The 15,640-nt window shown below is 39.0% G+C and overlaps 1 protein-coding gene and 1 pseudogene across 1 annotated transcript; both read left to right on the forward strand.

Annotated features, from left to right (window-relative positions):
- The first annotated feature begins 705 nt into the window (after positions 1-705).
- Positions 706-6,083, forward strand: LOC133833173 (probable leucine-rich repeat receptor-like protein kinase At1g68400). The gene is made up of 3 exons (XM_062263425.1): positions 706-1,590; positions 2,215-2,599; positions 5,354-6,083. The coding sequence occupies exons 1-3, from the start codon at positions 706-708 to the stop codon at positions 5,980-5,982; spliced, it is 1,899 nt and encodes a 632-aa protein (XP_062119409.1). The 3' UTR covers positions 5,983-6,083.
- A 1,917-nt stretch (positions 6,084-8,000) lies between these two features.
- LOC133833175 (leucine-rich repeat receptor-like protein kinase PXC1) lies at positions 8,001-15,206 on the forward strand (annotated as a pseudogene).
- Positions 15,207-15,640: the final 434 nt, after the last annotated feature.

Genomic DNA, 15,640 nt, shown 5'->3' on the forward strand with positions numbered 1-15,640 from the left:
GCCTATTTTTGATGATCTTTTGCAAAATGACCTCTGTCTAAAATTCGACCAGCTGTCTAACATTTTCGACCAATTGTTTGAATTTTTCGACCACTTGTCTAAATTTTCAACCAACTATCTAAATTATGAGATACCATTTTGCAAATAATTATTAAAACTAGACTAGTGTGCCAAATAACTTTAAAAAATAGGTCATTTTGCCAATAGACCCTTTATAGTGCATTTTGCACAATAACCTACTTTCAAACCATTTTAGCCAAATGACCTTTTTTTTTAAATAAGTGGGTATAATTTTACCCATTTACCCTTTCACTTACATTGACAGAAAAAAAAAAAAAAAATGCCTAACATCAAAAATCCCTAAAACCAGAAATGACCCCTTATTATTATTATTATTATTATTATTATGTTTAATTTGGCTCTGTCACTAATAACAAGAGACCTAAATTCAACCCTTTGTTGTTTCCGCTTTACAATATGTCTAATACTGTCATAATCTCTATCAACCATGGCCTTGTTATAATTAAGGACTTTGTCAAACTGTCACAAAAACAATAAACAAAAAAGGGTTTGACTTTATAGAAATCATCATCATCATCATCATACTTTTTTCCAATTATTGTCCCAACAAAACAACCCAATCATGTCAATATTATTCTGCCTTTGATCTAATCCATTTTCCTTAATTATCCACACACAACAACCATGATCAAGTTGGTTCTAATAACATCATCAATTCTCAAACTAAACTTGTTATTATTACTCGTGCTTCGATTCTCATCATCATCATCATCATCATCAACACCCTCGAACGACTATTACCCAGAAGAAAGAGATGCCTTGATAGAGCTAAGAGATTTTCTCAGCTCAAATGCAGATTTGCACAAGAAATGGACAGGTCCACCATGCATCCAAAACGACACCAAATGGGTTGGCGTTTTATGCTCAAATGGCCATGTCGTTCACCTCACCTTGGAAGGAATCCAGCTCAAAGGAACTCTTCCACCAACATTTCTCCATAACATAACTTTCTTGACCAAACTTAGCTTCAAAAACAACTCAATCACAGGTCCACTTCCCAACCTCACAAATCTCATTCACTTACAATATGTCTTCTTATCACACAACAACTTTTGGGGTCCAATTCCTATGGAGTTCACTCAATTGCCAGATCTCAACTCTCTTGAGCTCCAAGACAACTTGTTGTATGGGCAAATCCCACCTTTTGATCAGTCAACTCTGACTGTTTTCAACGTCTCTAACAACCATCTTTCTGGTCAGATACCAAACACAAGTGTTCTTCATAGGTTTCCAAGGAGTTGCTTTGATCATAACTCGGATCTCTGTGGGATACCTTTGGAAATTCCATGCCTGTTTTCGCCACCGTCACTTCCACCGCCGCCACCTCCCAATTCGCCTCCTTCGACACGAGATAATGATAAGAAGAGTACTCTCAAGAAATGGAGTATTGTTGGTCTGATTATTACTGCGGCCGCTTTGGTTTCTTTTATTGTTATTATTGGTTTCTTGTGTTGTTACAAAATTATAGTTCAAAGGAAAGAAGCAAAAAAGGGCATCAATGCAGGTATGGTTCATATTAAAATTTCATCAATTAATTACTATTTTAGAAGTAGTTTTATGAGTTTCTAATCCTATGTTTGGATCATGGAGAAAAAAAAATGAATGCCAAGGATGTTGGAATTTAAAATTTTAGGAAGAAAAAATAATGAGGGAAAATTTTGATGTGAGATTTTTTAAAAATATTTTCTTTTATTAAATATATTTATAATTATTTTAAGTTTTATAAAATTATGTCACGTTTGAGTTTTAATTTTGTTTCAATTTTTGTTTTGTTTAAATCCAAATATGACAAAATTAAATTCTTTGGATTTCTTTTTTCTTTCCAAACAAAGTATAAAGGATTTCATTTTCTATTATTTGGATTTAAACAAAAAAGTTAAGAAATAACTTAAATGTAGCATAATTTTATAAAATTTAGACAAATTATAAATCTATTCATAAATATCTAGCCTAAATTTTATTATTTCTCTAAAATAGATAAACAATCCATATATTTTGAAAGAAATTCATAACATTATTATGTTATTGCATATCTTAGGTAATTTAGTTAAACAAAATTAATCTTTTAAATTTCAAGTTGTAATTAGGGTGTTTTAATAGTTTTGGGCTAATATTAATAGTGAAATAAGAGAGGTTAGTAATGGGTTTTCAGAATCAAGAATGACTTCACCAGAGAGCAGTACGGACCCAGAAAAAGGTGTGGATTTAGAGTTTTTTGATAAACAAATGCCTGCATTTGACTTGGACGATTTGCTTAGATCCTCAGCAGAAGTGTTAGGCAAAGGATCATTAGGAACTACCTACCAAACGACACTAGAAACAGGTCAAAGATTGGTCGTAAAGAGATTAAACAACATGAACGAGTTGGGAAAGAAAGAATTTGTTCAGCAAATGCAGTTGCTAGGAAAGACAAGGCATGCAAACCTTGTACAAATCGTGTCTTTCTATTATTCTAAAGATGAGAAGTTGGTTATCTATGAGTTCGTCCCTCATGGCACTCTTTTTGAACTTTTACACGGTTAGTACTACTCAATACTCTTGCTTTATTTAACTTAACCTTTTCAATTAATCGCTTGATAATGGTTGAGCACTACATAATTTGCATTGACTAATGAGTTTTGAGCATTGTTATAAGATAGATTCAGTGAATTAGAAACTTCGGTGCAATTTTAGATATTGTCAAATACTACCTGAGATGGTATGTCATGATTGGTTAAATTTAATTGTGTTAATATTTTAAATTATAATAAGTGACATACGATCTTAAATTCGGTCACTTATGACTTGCTACTTAAGTGGTGTTGGATACTTTATGATGTCTTATCACATTAATAATGAAGAATTTTGCTTACTTTTTTATAGCACTCCTAAAGAAAATAAATGTGATGGCATAATTCCTTCCCAATAGTAAGTGTAGTTGGTTTTTGGACATGGATCACTACAAAAGTAATTCTTATTTTTAATCACAACATGTGATTAGTGATTAAAATGATTGAATTTACGTTGACTAGATATAGAGATAATATTATTTTAGACTATTTTTTATTAAATACTTGTTTGAATTCTCTGTTTTATTTATTTTTTTATTTGTGTATTGTAAATTGATTAAAAATAGTTTTCTAAATTTGTTGCTCTCAAATTTTATTTGCGAGATCATTGACCTAAGAAACTCATAAATCTTTATTGGATATTTATAAATGTTTTGACCAAAATTGAGTTAAGCCATAAAACTTTCAATCCAAAAAAACTTACATTGGTATTTTGTTATCAACTATAACTCTATGTTTGGTAAAGGAGAAAAGTTGAGAGAAAGAAAAGTTTGGAGAGAAAAGTGAAGAGAAGAATAAAAAATATATATGTTTAATTGGAAAGAAAAGAGAGTGAAAGAAAAAAATTGGTGGAAAAAAAGTGAGTAGATCCCACAAAAAAATTTCCATCTAAATTTGGAGAGAAAATTGAATAACAAAGTTTTGTAATATACCTATAAATTGAAATTACCTTTTTGCCCTCATTTATAATTCAAAATAATTTATATAATTTTATTAAATTGTAATTTTACTTTTATCCTTTTTTATTTCCTCATCTTTACAGAATATCATAAGAGAAATCCATTTTCCTTTCTTATCTCTTATATTTTCTATCCCTCATCATTTTTCATTCCTTTGAACCAAACATAAGGTAAATGTGATAATTAAGACCATTGACATGTAGTGTAATTTTACATCTTTAACTACAATCTTCATTTTGGATTTTTTATTATTATTATTATTAGAGTCCCTTGGTAAAATAAATTATTATTTTTTGAAGTCATTTTGCATTCTGACATAGTTTTGATAATTTTTTGCGACACTCCAGACAGCTAGTCGAAATTTTTCCGATTTACACAACAAATCAAAATTTTAGACCGGTGTCATTTTGTAAAAAATTATCAACACTAGACCATAGTACAAAATCACTTAAAAAAAATGTCATTTTCACCGATTTCTCTTTTTTGTTATTATTATTAGAGTTCATTGGTAAAATAACTTATTTTTTGAAATCATTTTGCATTCTGACATAGTTTTGATAATTTTTTGCAAAATAGCATCCGACACTCTAGACAGTTAGTCGAAATTTTTTCGATTTACACAATAAATCAAAATTTTAGACCGCTGTCATTTTGTAAAAAATTATCAACACTAGACCATAGTACAAAATCACTTAAAAAAATGTCATTTTCACCGATTTCTTTTTATTATTATTATTATTAGAGTTCCTTGGTAAAATAACTTATTTTTTGAAATCATTTTGCATTCTGGCATAGTTTTGATAATTTTTTGCAAAATAGCATCCGACACTCTAGACAGTTAGTCGAAATTTTTTCGATTTACACAATAAATCAAAATTTTAGACCGATGTCATTTTGTAAAAAATTATCAACACTAGACCATAGTACAAAATCACTTAAAAAAATGTCATTTTCACAAATTTCTCTTTTTTATTATTATTATTAGAGTTCCTTGGTAAAATAACTTATTTTTTGAAATCATTTTGCATTCTGGCATAGTTTTGATAATTTTTTACAAAATAGCATCCGACACTCTTGACAGTTAGTCGAAATTTTTTCGATCTACACAATAAATCAAAATTTTAGATCGATGTCATTTTGTAAAAAATTATCAACACTAGACCATAGTACAAAATCACTTAAAAAAATGTCATTTTCACCGATTTCTCCTTTTTATTATTATTATTAGAGTTCCTTGGTAAAATAACTTATTTTTTGAAATTATTTTGCATTCTGACATAATTTTGATAATTTTTTGCAAAATAGCATCCGACACTCCACACAGTTAGTCGAAATTTTTTCGATTTACACAATAAATCAAAATTTTAGACCGATGTCATTTTGTAAAAAAATATCAACACTAGGCCATAGTAAAAAATCACTTAAAAAAATTGTCATTTTCACCGATTTCTCTTTTTTATTATTATTATTAGAGTTCCTTGGTAAAATAACTTATTTTTTGAAATCATTTTGCATTCTGGTATAATTTTGATAATTTTTTGCAAAATAACATCCGACACTCCAGACAGTAAGTCAAAAAATTTTCTATTTACACAATAAATCAAAATTTTAGACCGATGTCATTTTATAAAAAATTATCAACACTAGTCCATAGTACAAAATCACTTAAAAAAAAAATTGTCATTTTCACCGATTTCTTTTTTTATTAGGTATTAATCATTAAAGTTATTTATAGTGATGAAACTTTTGGATGATGAACAACAGAGAAGAGAGGAATAGGAAGAGCACCACTAAACTGGGGAACAAGGCTTTCCATAATCAAAGACATAGCCAAAGGTCTCAACTTCCTTCACCAATCTCTACCCCATCACAGAGTTCCTCACGCAAACCTCAAATCCACCAACGTTCTCATACACCAACACCATCACAACTTCCATTCGAAGCTCACAGATTTCGGATTCTTCCCTCTGATACTCGACTCCCGCAGCTCCTCCTCCGATCAAAAGCTCGCCGCCACAAGGTCGCCGGAGTACGCTCACCAGCGAAACAAGTTTAACAAGCTCTCGCGAAAAGCCGACGTGTATTGCTTCGGCGTCATCATTTTGGAGATCATAACGGGAAAAATCCCCGGCGAGATATCGCCGATGAGCGACGACACCACGACGAGGGACCTCTCCGATTGGGTTCGGGCGGTGGTGAATAGGGATTGGTCAACGGACATTTTGGACGTCGAGATAGTCTCGGCCAGAGAAGGTCACGATGAGATGTTGAAGTTGACTGAGGTTGCTCTCGAGTGTACGGACGAGAGACCTGAGAAAAGGCCGAAGATGAGTGAAGTTTTGGTGAAGATTGAAGAGATTGAACTACAGCATAGGGAACGCAACTGTGACTGAGTTTGGTTATTTAAACTTCTCTTCTCATTTCAATTTTTACATTTTTTTCTTCATTTTATTGATAATTATTACAATGAGAAAGAGAGGTATTCATACATATATATATATATATATATATAATTCTTGTAGAGGAATAGTTAGACAACATAGTTGTATATGTGCTGAGAACAGTGATAGAAAAATTGTATTCTTTTGTAATTGTTTTCAACAGTAAGATGTTTTTTTTTTATCAATTCTGTATTATGATCGTCCTCTCCATGTATTTGAAACGAGTTTGGTACAATTTTTAGAAAAGTTAAAAGTTGGTTTTTGGAAAAATTGTGCAATAAAAGTGTTTGGTAAACTGTCATAAAGCAATTTATTGAAGAATTTATGTAGAAACTACCCAACCCAATTTTTAACTTTTTCTCATAATTGTTTTTTGAAAAAATTCTACAATAAATAAAATAAAATAATATAATAATAATGTAACGCCCTGCTAATTAGGGTCTATTACCAAGTGTGTTTAAAATCAGTGCTGAACTTGCTAAACAAGTCATTTGGACTAAACATGTGATTAAGCTACTAACGGTTTAGGTATTAAAACTTTTGGTCAACTTATAAACATTTCCATTAAGTTAAAAAACATGTTCTTTACATGGGATCCCAAAAACATCAGTTTAAAAACATCAATTCCATATTCAACATTCATGCCATGCCATAACCACATGCATCACATACTGGATGCAGTTTTCTTACCTTTGGTCAAAGCACAAGTTACTAATAAACGACCCTCAAGCACCATCCTGTTTCCAAGCCCCTAGCGACAACCTAGTCACAACCATAATATAGAATCCCAACAAAAACGAGTAAATAAATACTTTCAAACTGAATTTGTAACGCCCTAAACTCCAAGGACTGTTACGGTGAGCATTTTAAACAGTGTTAAACTCGTTAATCGAGTCATTTGGCCATAATCATGTAACTAAGAATGATTAGCAGTTTAGGGATAAAGTTTTTGGTTAAGATATAATGTTTCACTAAAACGTTTAATGTATACATTGGGATCCCAAAAATATAATTTAAAGGTTAATTATGACAAAATATTTACAACCAGCCGACCTAAGCGACAAAATAGGGTTTAACCCTAGTTCCTCTTTCAATCCTCAGCCGTGGCGGTCAAGCAGCCATATATGTACACATTGTCACCTAAGCTCTCCAACTCAAGGATAAACAATCCATATATTTTGAAATAAATTCATAACATTATTATGTTATTGCATATCTTAGGTAATTTAGTTAAACAAAATTAATCTTTTAAATTTCAAGTTGTAATTAGGGTGTTTTAATAGTGTAAATGTGGAAATTCCTCCCTTATGAATCCTATTCACAAGTGAAGCTCTATACTACGAGACATCCTAAAAGCTACTCATTGTCCGCACAAGGGGATGAGGACGTCACATGATGGTGAGGGGATTGAGCTAAGAGGGCCACCCTCGCTATGCGAGGGCCCTCGGCCGCTTGCCAATCTGAACGTCACCCTCGCTATGCGAAGGTCCTGGGTTGGCCATCTGCGTGCGCCCCGTTCCATCAAGCATCGAGCCTCGCCTGCACTTAGGAGAAGAAAGCCAGCCTCGCTACGCAAGATACCCTCGCTATGCGAGGATGGAGGCCTTGTTGTGGCGTCCGTGCCCCGAGCCTCGCCACGCCTGCACTCGGGAGAAGAAGGTCAACCCCGCTACGCGAGACACCCTCACTATGCGAGGGTGAAGCCTTGTTGTGGCGTCCGTGCTCTGAGCCTCGCCACGCCTGCACCCGGGGGGAAGAGGGGCAGCCTCGCTATGCGAGGGTGCTACCCTGTTGCGCCGCCCATGTCTTCAGCCTCGATTTCACGTGACCTGCGTAGACCAGCCTCGGCTCCTAGCGTATCGGCCACACATGACGCATATAGGATGAAGCCTCCTTGGCATTAGCATGAGGGGTACTTAGAGACACTTAGTGGGAATGCCAAGCCAACATTGGGTACCAAACGTGTATTGATGAGGACAACCGGGTACAAGACACGCGTACTGACACGGGGCGTACGGTTGTGGAGAGAACAAAGGTACGTCCCCGTGACCTGCATCTGAGGAGTAGTGGCGGTACGGACCTGTACGAAGAGTAGTGGTACCACTTGGCCACCCCCAACCATACGCCAGAGCCGACAGTACTATGTCCTAGGCCATGACTCTGGCATCATCAGGGTAGACACCACTACGCCCTGAGCCACTACACTATCAGAGTACCTGTGTACGACCCTGTCGTCTGGGACTTGTCTGTATCCAAGGCCAATAGAGCCCCCCTATAAATAGGCCCCAACCCCTCAGGTTAAGGGGTTGGAAAACTGAGTGTATGAGGGGACATTTTAGAAATACATGATCTTTGTTCCATTGTTGCTCTGGTTTTTTCTATTGATTGAAGTTCTTTCCTCTTGATTCTAAGTTACCCTTACTATAAAAATCTTAGTTTTCTAACCTTTAATCGTTGACGAGATTTCACCGTCAACAAATAGTTTTGGGCTAATATTAATAGTGAAATAAGAGAGGTTTGTAATGGGTTTTCAGAATCAAGAATGACTTCACCAGAGAGCAGTATGGACCCAGAAAAGGGTGTGGATTTAGAGTTTTTTGATAAACAAATGCCTGCATTTGACTTGGACGATTTGCTTAGATCCTCGGCAGAAGTGTTAGGCAAAGGATCATTAGGAACTACCTACCAAACGACACTAGAAACAGGTCAAAGATTGGCCGTAAAGAGATTAAACAACATGAACGAGTTGGGAAAGAAAGAATTTGTTCAGCAAATGCAGTTGCTGGGAAAGACAAGGCATGCAAACCTTGTACAAATCGTGTCTTTCTATTATTCTAAAGATGAGAAGTTGGTTAATCTATGAGTTCGTCCCTCATGGCACTCTTTTTGAACTTTTACACGGTTAGTACTACTCAATACTCTTGCTTTAATTAACTTAACCTTTTCAATTAATCGCTTGATAATGGTTGAGCACTACATAATTTGCATTGACTAATGAGTTTTGAGCATTGTTATAAGATAGAAACAGTGAATTAGAAAATTCGGTGCAATTTTAGATATTGTCAAATGCTACCTGAGATGGTATGTCATGATTGGTTAAATTTAATTGTGTTAATATTTTAAAATAGATGATGATAGTTATTTATAGTGATGATAGTTTTGGATGATGAACAACAGAGAAGAGAGGAATAGGAAGAGCACCACTAAACTGGGGAACAAGGCTTTCCATAATCAAAGACATAGCCAAAGGTCTCAACTTCCTTCACCAATCTCTACCCCATCACAGAGTTCCTCACGCAAACCTCAAATCCACCAACGTTCTCATACACCAACACCATCACAACTTCCATTCGAAGCTCACAGATTTCGGATTCTTCCCTCTGATACTCGACTCCCGCAGCTCCTTCTCCGATCAAAAACTCGCCGCCACAAGGTCACCGGAGTACGCTCACCAGCGAAACAAGTATAGTAAGCTCTCGCGAAAAGCCGATGTGTATTGCTTCGGCGTCATCATTTTGGAGATCATAACGGGAAAAATCCCCGGCGAGATATCGCCGATGAGCGACGACACCACGACGAGGGACCTCTCCGATTGGGTTCGGGCGGTGGTGAATAGGGATTGGTCGACGGACATTTTGGACGTCGAAATAGTCTCGGCCAGAGAAGGTCACGATGAGATGTTGAAGTTGACTGAGGTTGCTCTCGAGTGTACGGACGAGAGATAATAGCAATTCTGCACTCTTTGAGTCAGTGCCAAACTCCCACAATACTCAATATTTCATTCAAGATAAGGAAACCCAGAAAAATACATTGTTCCAAATATATACTTACAACCAAAAATCAGAAATTACAAATTGGAAGCATAACCGAATATGGTTGCAAAACTTCTCTCAGCTCAACGTCCGAAGTGTCCAACGATATCCTCCAGCCATCGAGGTCTCACGCGCTTACGTGGCTTACGCGCTTCACCCTTCTCTTCTGCATTGCCGACTATATCTTCTTTCTCTTGTTCTGGTTGAATGTCTTCACGCGTGATATGTTCTTCTGCTTCCTGGGCTTCTTGGGTTGCAAGGTCTAACCATCCTCTCACACCTTCGTGGGCCAAGCCAGTATCCAGCTCGATTGGGCTTGTGATTTGGGCCTGTGTAACACTACTCCCCCCGTCAAAATGAACCTTGTCAGCAAGGTTGTGTAATTTGTACATCTCCATGAACAAATCGAAGTCTTCCCACGTAGCATCCTCGGGAGAACTCAAAGACCATTAAACTAAAACCTGTCGCTGGCTTTTGTTGTGGAGTTGTTGAACACGCGTTGCTAGAATTGCCAAAGGAAGCATCACTGGTTTATTATCGATACTCAGTTCAGGCAGAGGAAAACTCTTGATCGGAGAGGGTCCATAATAAGGCTTCAGCAGAGATACATGGAAAGTGGGGTGAATGCGGCTGCCTTGTGGAAGTTGGAGTGTATACGCGACGGGTCCGGCGTGACCAATAATTTCAAATGGGCCGAAATAGCGGCGAGATAGCTTCGAATTCAGACGGTGAGCAACAGTGGTCTGACAGAATGGGTGAAGCTTGACCAATACCCAGTCCCCCACCTTGAAGTGATGGTCCCTGCGATGTTTATTCGCTTGCTGTAACATCCTGTGTCGAGCACGAGTCAAGTTTTCCTTGAGGCGGAGCAGAATGGCATCTCTCGAAAGTAAATCAGCCTCAACAGCTTGAATCGATGTGGCTCCTCGTATATAAGCTGGTATCATGGGCGGTGGTCGACCATACACGGCTTGGTACGGAGTCATCTGAATGGCTGAATGAACGCTGGTGTTGTAATGGTACTCTGCCCACTGCAAAAATTTACTCCATTGCTTCGGGTTCTCAGCGGTAAAAGCTCGAAGGTACTGCTCAAGGTACCTATTGGTCACTTCGGTTTGACCGTCGGTTTGGGGATGATAGGCAGAGCTCATTTTCAATGTGGTACCCATAAGCTCAAATAACTTCTTCCAAAATGCACTAGTAAAGAGAGGGTTCCTGTCTGAAACTATTGTTCGTGGAACGCCATGAAGACGAATGACCATATTAGAGAACAATTCAGCCACTTTGCTCGCTGTATAAGGGTTTGGAAGTGCACCAAAGTGTGCGTATTTGGTAAATCTGTCAATCACCACCAAGATATTTGTTGCCCCATTGGACTTAGGTAAACCCACAATGAAGTCCATTGCCAAATCTTCCCAAACCCGTTCCGGCATTTCAAGAGGTTGTAGCAGCCCATAAGGTGAAGTGGGTGAGTATTTGACCGTTTGGCATGTGAGACAGCCCTGAACATAAGCCTTAATGTCCTTGCGCATCCCTTGCCAGAAAAAATTTGCACTAAGACGAAGAAAAGTTCGTTCTACTCCTGCGTGACCGCCCACTAGAGATTCATGAAATTCCTTGAGCAACTGTTGTTTCAAACTGGAATGTTTGCTGATAAGAAGCCGCTGTTTGAAAAAAAGCAGGCCATCCTTGATAGAGTACAAAGTATTGTCGAGATTACCTTGCTGCCAGGCCGTATGGAGGGCTCTCAAATCGGGGCAAGTGGTATTTTCCTAGCATAATTCATCCAGAAAATCAAAACAACCGCGACTCAAAGCTAACTGAAGTGTTGTGGCCGGTATTTCATCCCTTCTGGATAAGGCATCTGCTGCAGAATTTTGACAACCTGCTTTGTACTCAATAGAGAATTGGAACCCCAAAAGTTTCCGAAGAAATTGTTGTTGCTCGGGTGTTTGGATCACTTGTGTCAGTAACTCCCTTAGGCTCTTGTGATCTGTTCAAATAATAAAATGGCGACCCAACAAGTATTGACGCCATTTATGGACTGCCTCCACAATCGCCCTCATTTCCCTTGTATATGCCGAAGTGCCCAGAAATTTTGGTCCCAATTTCTTACTGAAGAAAGCTAATGGGTGCCCATCTTGCATCAAGACCCCACCAATACCCACGTTGGATGCATCTGTCTCTACTATAAAATCCTTAGAAAAATCTGGTAGACGAAGTACCGGAGTGGCTGTCATTGCTTGTTTGAGAGTGGCAAAAGCCGCTGCTGCTGCTGCATTCCAAGTAAACTTGTCATCCTTGCATAAGAGGTCAGTCAAGGGGGCTGTGATCGCTGCATAATGGGCTACAAACCGGCGATAATACCCCGTCAAACCCAGAAAACCCCGAAGTTGTTTGGCTGTTTGTGGGGTCGGCCAGTCGACCATGGCTTGTATTTTGGAAGGGTCGGCCCGTACACCTTGAGAAGAGACCAAGTGACCCAAATATTCTATCGATTTCTGGAAGAACAAACACTTGCTGCCCTTAGCGTAAAACTTATGTTGCCGCAGTAACTGTAGCACTAGCTTCAAGTGGTGACAATGCTCCGCTTCACTCCTGCTGTATACTAATATATCATAAAAAAAACAGTCACAAAATGCCGCAAAAAGGGGCGAAAGAGCTGATTCATTATCGCTTGAAAGGTGGAGGGAGCATTGGTGAGGCCGAACGGCATAACCACAAATTCATAGTGGCCTTCGTGAGTCCGGAAGGCTGTTTTGTGAATGTCTCTATGATCCATGCGGATTTGATGATACCCCGCCCGCAAGTCAAGTTTAGAGAATACTCTAGCGCTGCCCAATTCCTCAAGTAGTTCATCAATCGTAGGAATAGGAAAGCGGTCTTTAACGGTGATCCCATTAAGAGCCCGATAGTCCACACAAAAGCGCCATGTACCGTCTTTCTTTTTAACCAACAAAACGGGTGAAGAATAAGGGCTAGTGCTTGGACGAATAAAACCCACAGCCAGCATCTCCTTGACCAATTGCTCAATCAAATCCTTCTGAAAAATATGGGTACCGATATGGCCGAACATTAACCGATGTGGAACCCGGCTATAGAAATATGCGATGGTCAGTCCCTCTATGCGGCGGTAGTTGATCGGGCTCCTGAAAAACATCCTCAAATTCAGTCAGAAGTTCCTGTGCATTAGAAGGAAATTGAGCTGCCAATGCGTCAAAAGGCGGTCCAAAACCGCTGAGAGGCGATAGATATCCTTAACCTCTCCTTCTTGAAGCATCGCATGAAACTGAGTAAAAGATAATTGGTGAGCTGCCAATTCCTTCGATCCCGCCAGCTTGATAACCGTACCTTGCCAAGTAAATTCCATTGTGAGCGCTTTATGATCATGAATACACGGACCCAACGTTTGCAGCCACTGCATCCCCAAAACAATGTCCAAACCACATATGGGTAATACATACAGATCAACAAGGAAACTATGGCCCTGCAAAATGAGTTCGACCCCTTTACATATCTTGGAACACAGCAGAAAGTTCCCATTGCCCATATAGACTTTGAATCGTTTGGTATCCTCACACTCTAAGTGCAACTGTGTGACCAACGCCTTTTGAATGAAGTTATTGTGACTGCCCGTATCAATGAGCACTTCGACCGCTTCGGACCCATGTGTAGCCATAATCCGAAAAATACGAGGGTTCATTGAATTGGATAACGAATTCAAGCTAACTTCTTCTTCAGTCTCTTCAGCCTCTTCATGCTACTCATTGTCCACCATGGTACCCATCTCCTCATCATCATAACCACACAGAATAAGCATTCGATTTTTGCACTTATGACCAAAATGAAATTTCTCATCGCAAGTAAAACAGAGACCCTTATCACGCCTCTCCTTCAACTCAGTTGGTGATAGCTTTTTAATCGGCAAGGGAGAACCTGTGGGGGCCGATATAGAAGTACCTGAAGCGAACGGTCCCGGTTTGGGCAACTGTACCGAGGAGTTCATTCCCTGGTGCGGGGTAGATGTACGGTTGGACCACGGAGCTTTAGTAACCTCCCCTCGAGGTCGAGAAGCCCAATCATCATGACAATCTTCAAATAACTGCGCCTTCGCCATTGCATCAGCCAAATCCTTAGGGGGAAGCATGAGAAGCTCATGGCGAATCTCCACCTTCAGACCCCAAATGAAGAAATTTAGGAACATCGATTCCGGAACTCCAGTGATACGAGGCATGAGAGCCTCAAATTCAGCTCTGTAATCGGACACTCTTCCTTTCTGCGTGAGTTTGGAGATGCGGCCTAAGGGGTCATCGTATATGGACGTCCCAAAACGTTGCTGCAGAGCACGCAAAAACGATTCCCAGTCAGTGAACGACCCACTCTTCTCCATCCATTGGAACCAGGTGCAAGAGACTCCTTCCAGATGGAACGGCACAATGGTCAGACGAATGGGATTTTCCACTCGATGCAGATCAAAGAACTTATTGATCTTATATACCCAATCCTCCACATTAGTCCCATCGAACTTGGGTACCTTGACCCTCAGTGTTTTCAAAATGGAATTGACTTCATAAGCTTCTGGTTCAGAGTGTGAACGTCGACTTGGGGTGCGACCCGATTCCCTCATCGCACTGGTTTCGCCCGTCAAGCCTGGCGACGGTGGTGGTGGTCCTTGGGAAAGTCGTTCCTCAGTCTTCGCCATATGTTGGTCCAACAAGGTGGTAAACTTCTCCAATTGTGACTCCGAATGCTGTTTGAAAGTAGCTTCCAGGGCCTGTAACATGGCAGCAATATCTTCATTTTTCATGGTGAAAGAAAAAAAAAAAAAATCAATGAAAGCACCAAATAATAGCAATTCTGCACTTTTTGAGTCAGTGCCAAACTCCCACAATACTCAGTATTTCATTCAAGATAAGGAAACCCAGAAAAATACATTGTTCCAAATATATACTTACAACCAAAAATCAGAAATTACAAATTGGAAGCATAACCGAATATGGTTGCAAAACTTCTCTCAGCTCAACGTTCGAAGTGTCCAACGAAATCCTCCAGCCATCGAGGTCTCACGCGCTTACGTGGCTTATGCGCTTCACCCTTCTCTTCTGCATTGCCGACTATCTCTTCTTTCTCTTGTTCTGGTTGAATGTCTTCACGCGTGATATGTTCTTCTGCTTCCTGGGCTTCTTGGGTTGCAAGGTCTAACCATCCTCTCACACCTTCGTGGGCCAAGCCAGTATCCAGCTCGATTGGGCTTGTGACTTGGGCCTGTGTAACAAGAGACCTGAGAAAAGGCCGAAGATGAGTGAAGTTTTGGTGAAGATTGAAGAGATTGAAATACAGTATAGGGAACGCAACTTTGACTGAGTTTGGTTATTTAAAGTTCTTTTCTCATTTCAATTTTTACATTTTTTTTCTTCATTTTATTGATAATTATTATAATGAGAAAGAGAGGTATAAATATATAAATTGTACGCCCTGGTTTTCCCACGGGCATATTAGCAGGTCGAGTCTCGAACTAATCATGGTTTAGTCCGAGGACTCCCCCAGGCCGGAGATCCTGTTTTCAGATCGTACCTTATTAGCTCGAGGGATCCTCAAAGGCTCGCCAAGGGCCCCCAAGATCGGATGAAGGCATCAGAAGACCTGAAGGCTGAAGGTCGGTTCAAGGAGGCAGCTCGTTGTACGAGCTGGCCATGGATCTCTGACCCTTTGCAAAGTCAATACACGCAAGATAAACGTGCATATATCTGACATCACGTGTCCGATATCCCCCTGACTTCTCGGACACGCAGCAAGAA

The sequence above is a fragment of the Humulus lupulus genome, chromosome 4 (assembly GCF_963169125.1).
Source record: "Humulus lupulus chromosome 4, drHumLupu1.1, whole genome shotgun sequence".
Taxonomy (NCBI): domain Eukaryota; kingdom Viridiplantae; phylum Streptophyta; class Magnoliopsida; order Rosales; family Cannabaceae; genus Humulus; species Humulus lupulus.

Excerpts from the sequence above, each read along its gene's own strand:
- LOC133833173 (XM_062263425.1), top strand. The coding sequence starts at position 706 with ATGATCAAGTTGGTTCTAATAACATCATCAATTCTCAAACTAAACTTG. Across the intron at positions 1,591-2,214 it reads AGGGCATCAATGCAGGTATG|GTTAGTAATGGGTTTTCAGA; the intron begins GTTCATATTAAA and ends GAAATAAGAGAG. Across the intron at positions 2,600-5,353 it reads TCTTTTTGAACTTTTACACG|AGAAGAGAGGAATAGGAAGA; the intron begins GTTAGTACTACT and ends GATGAACAACAG.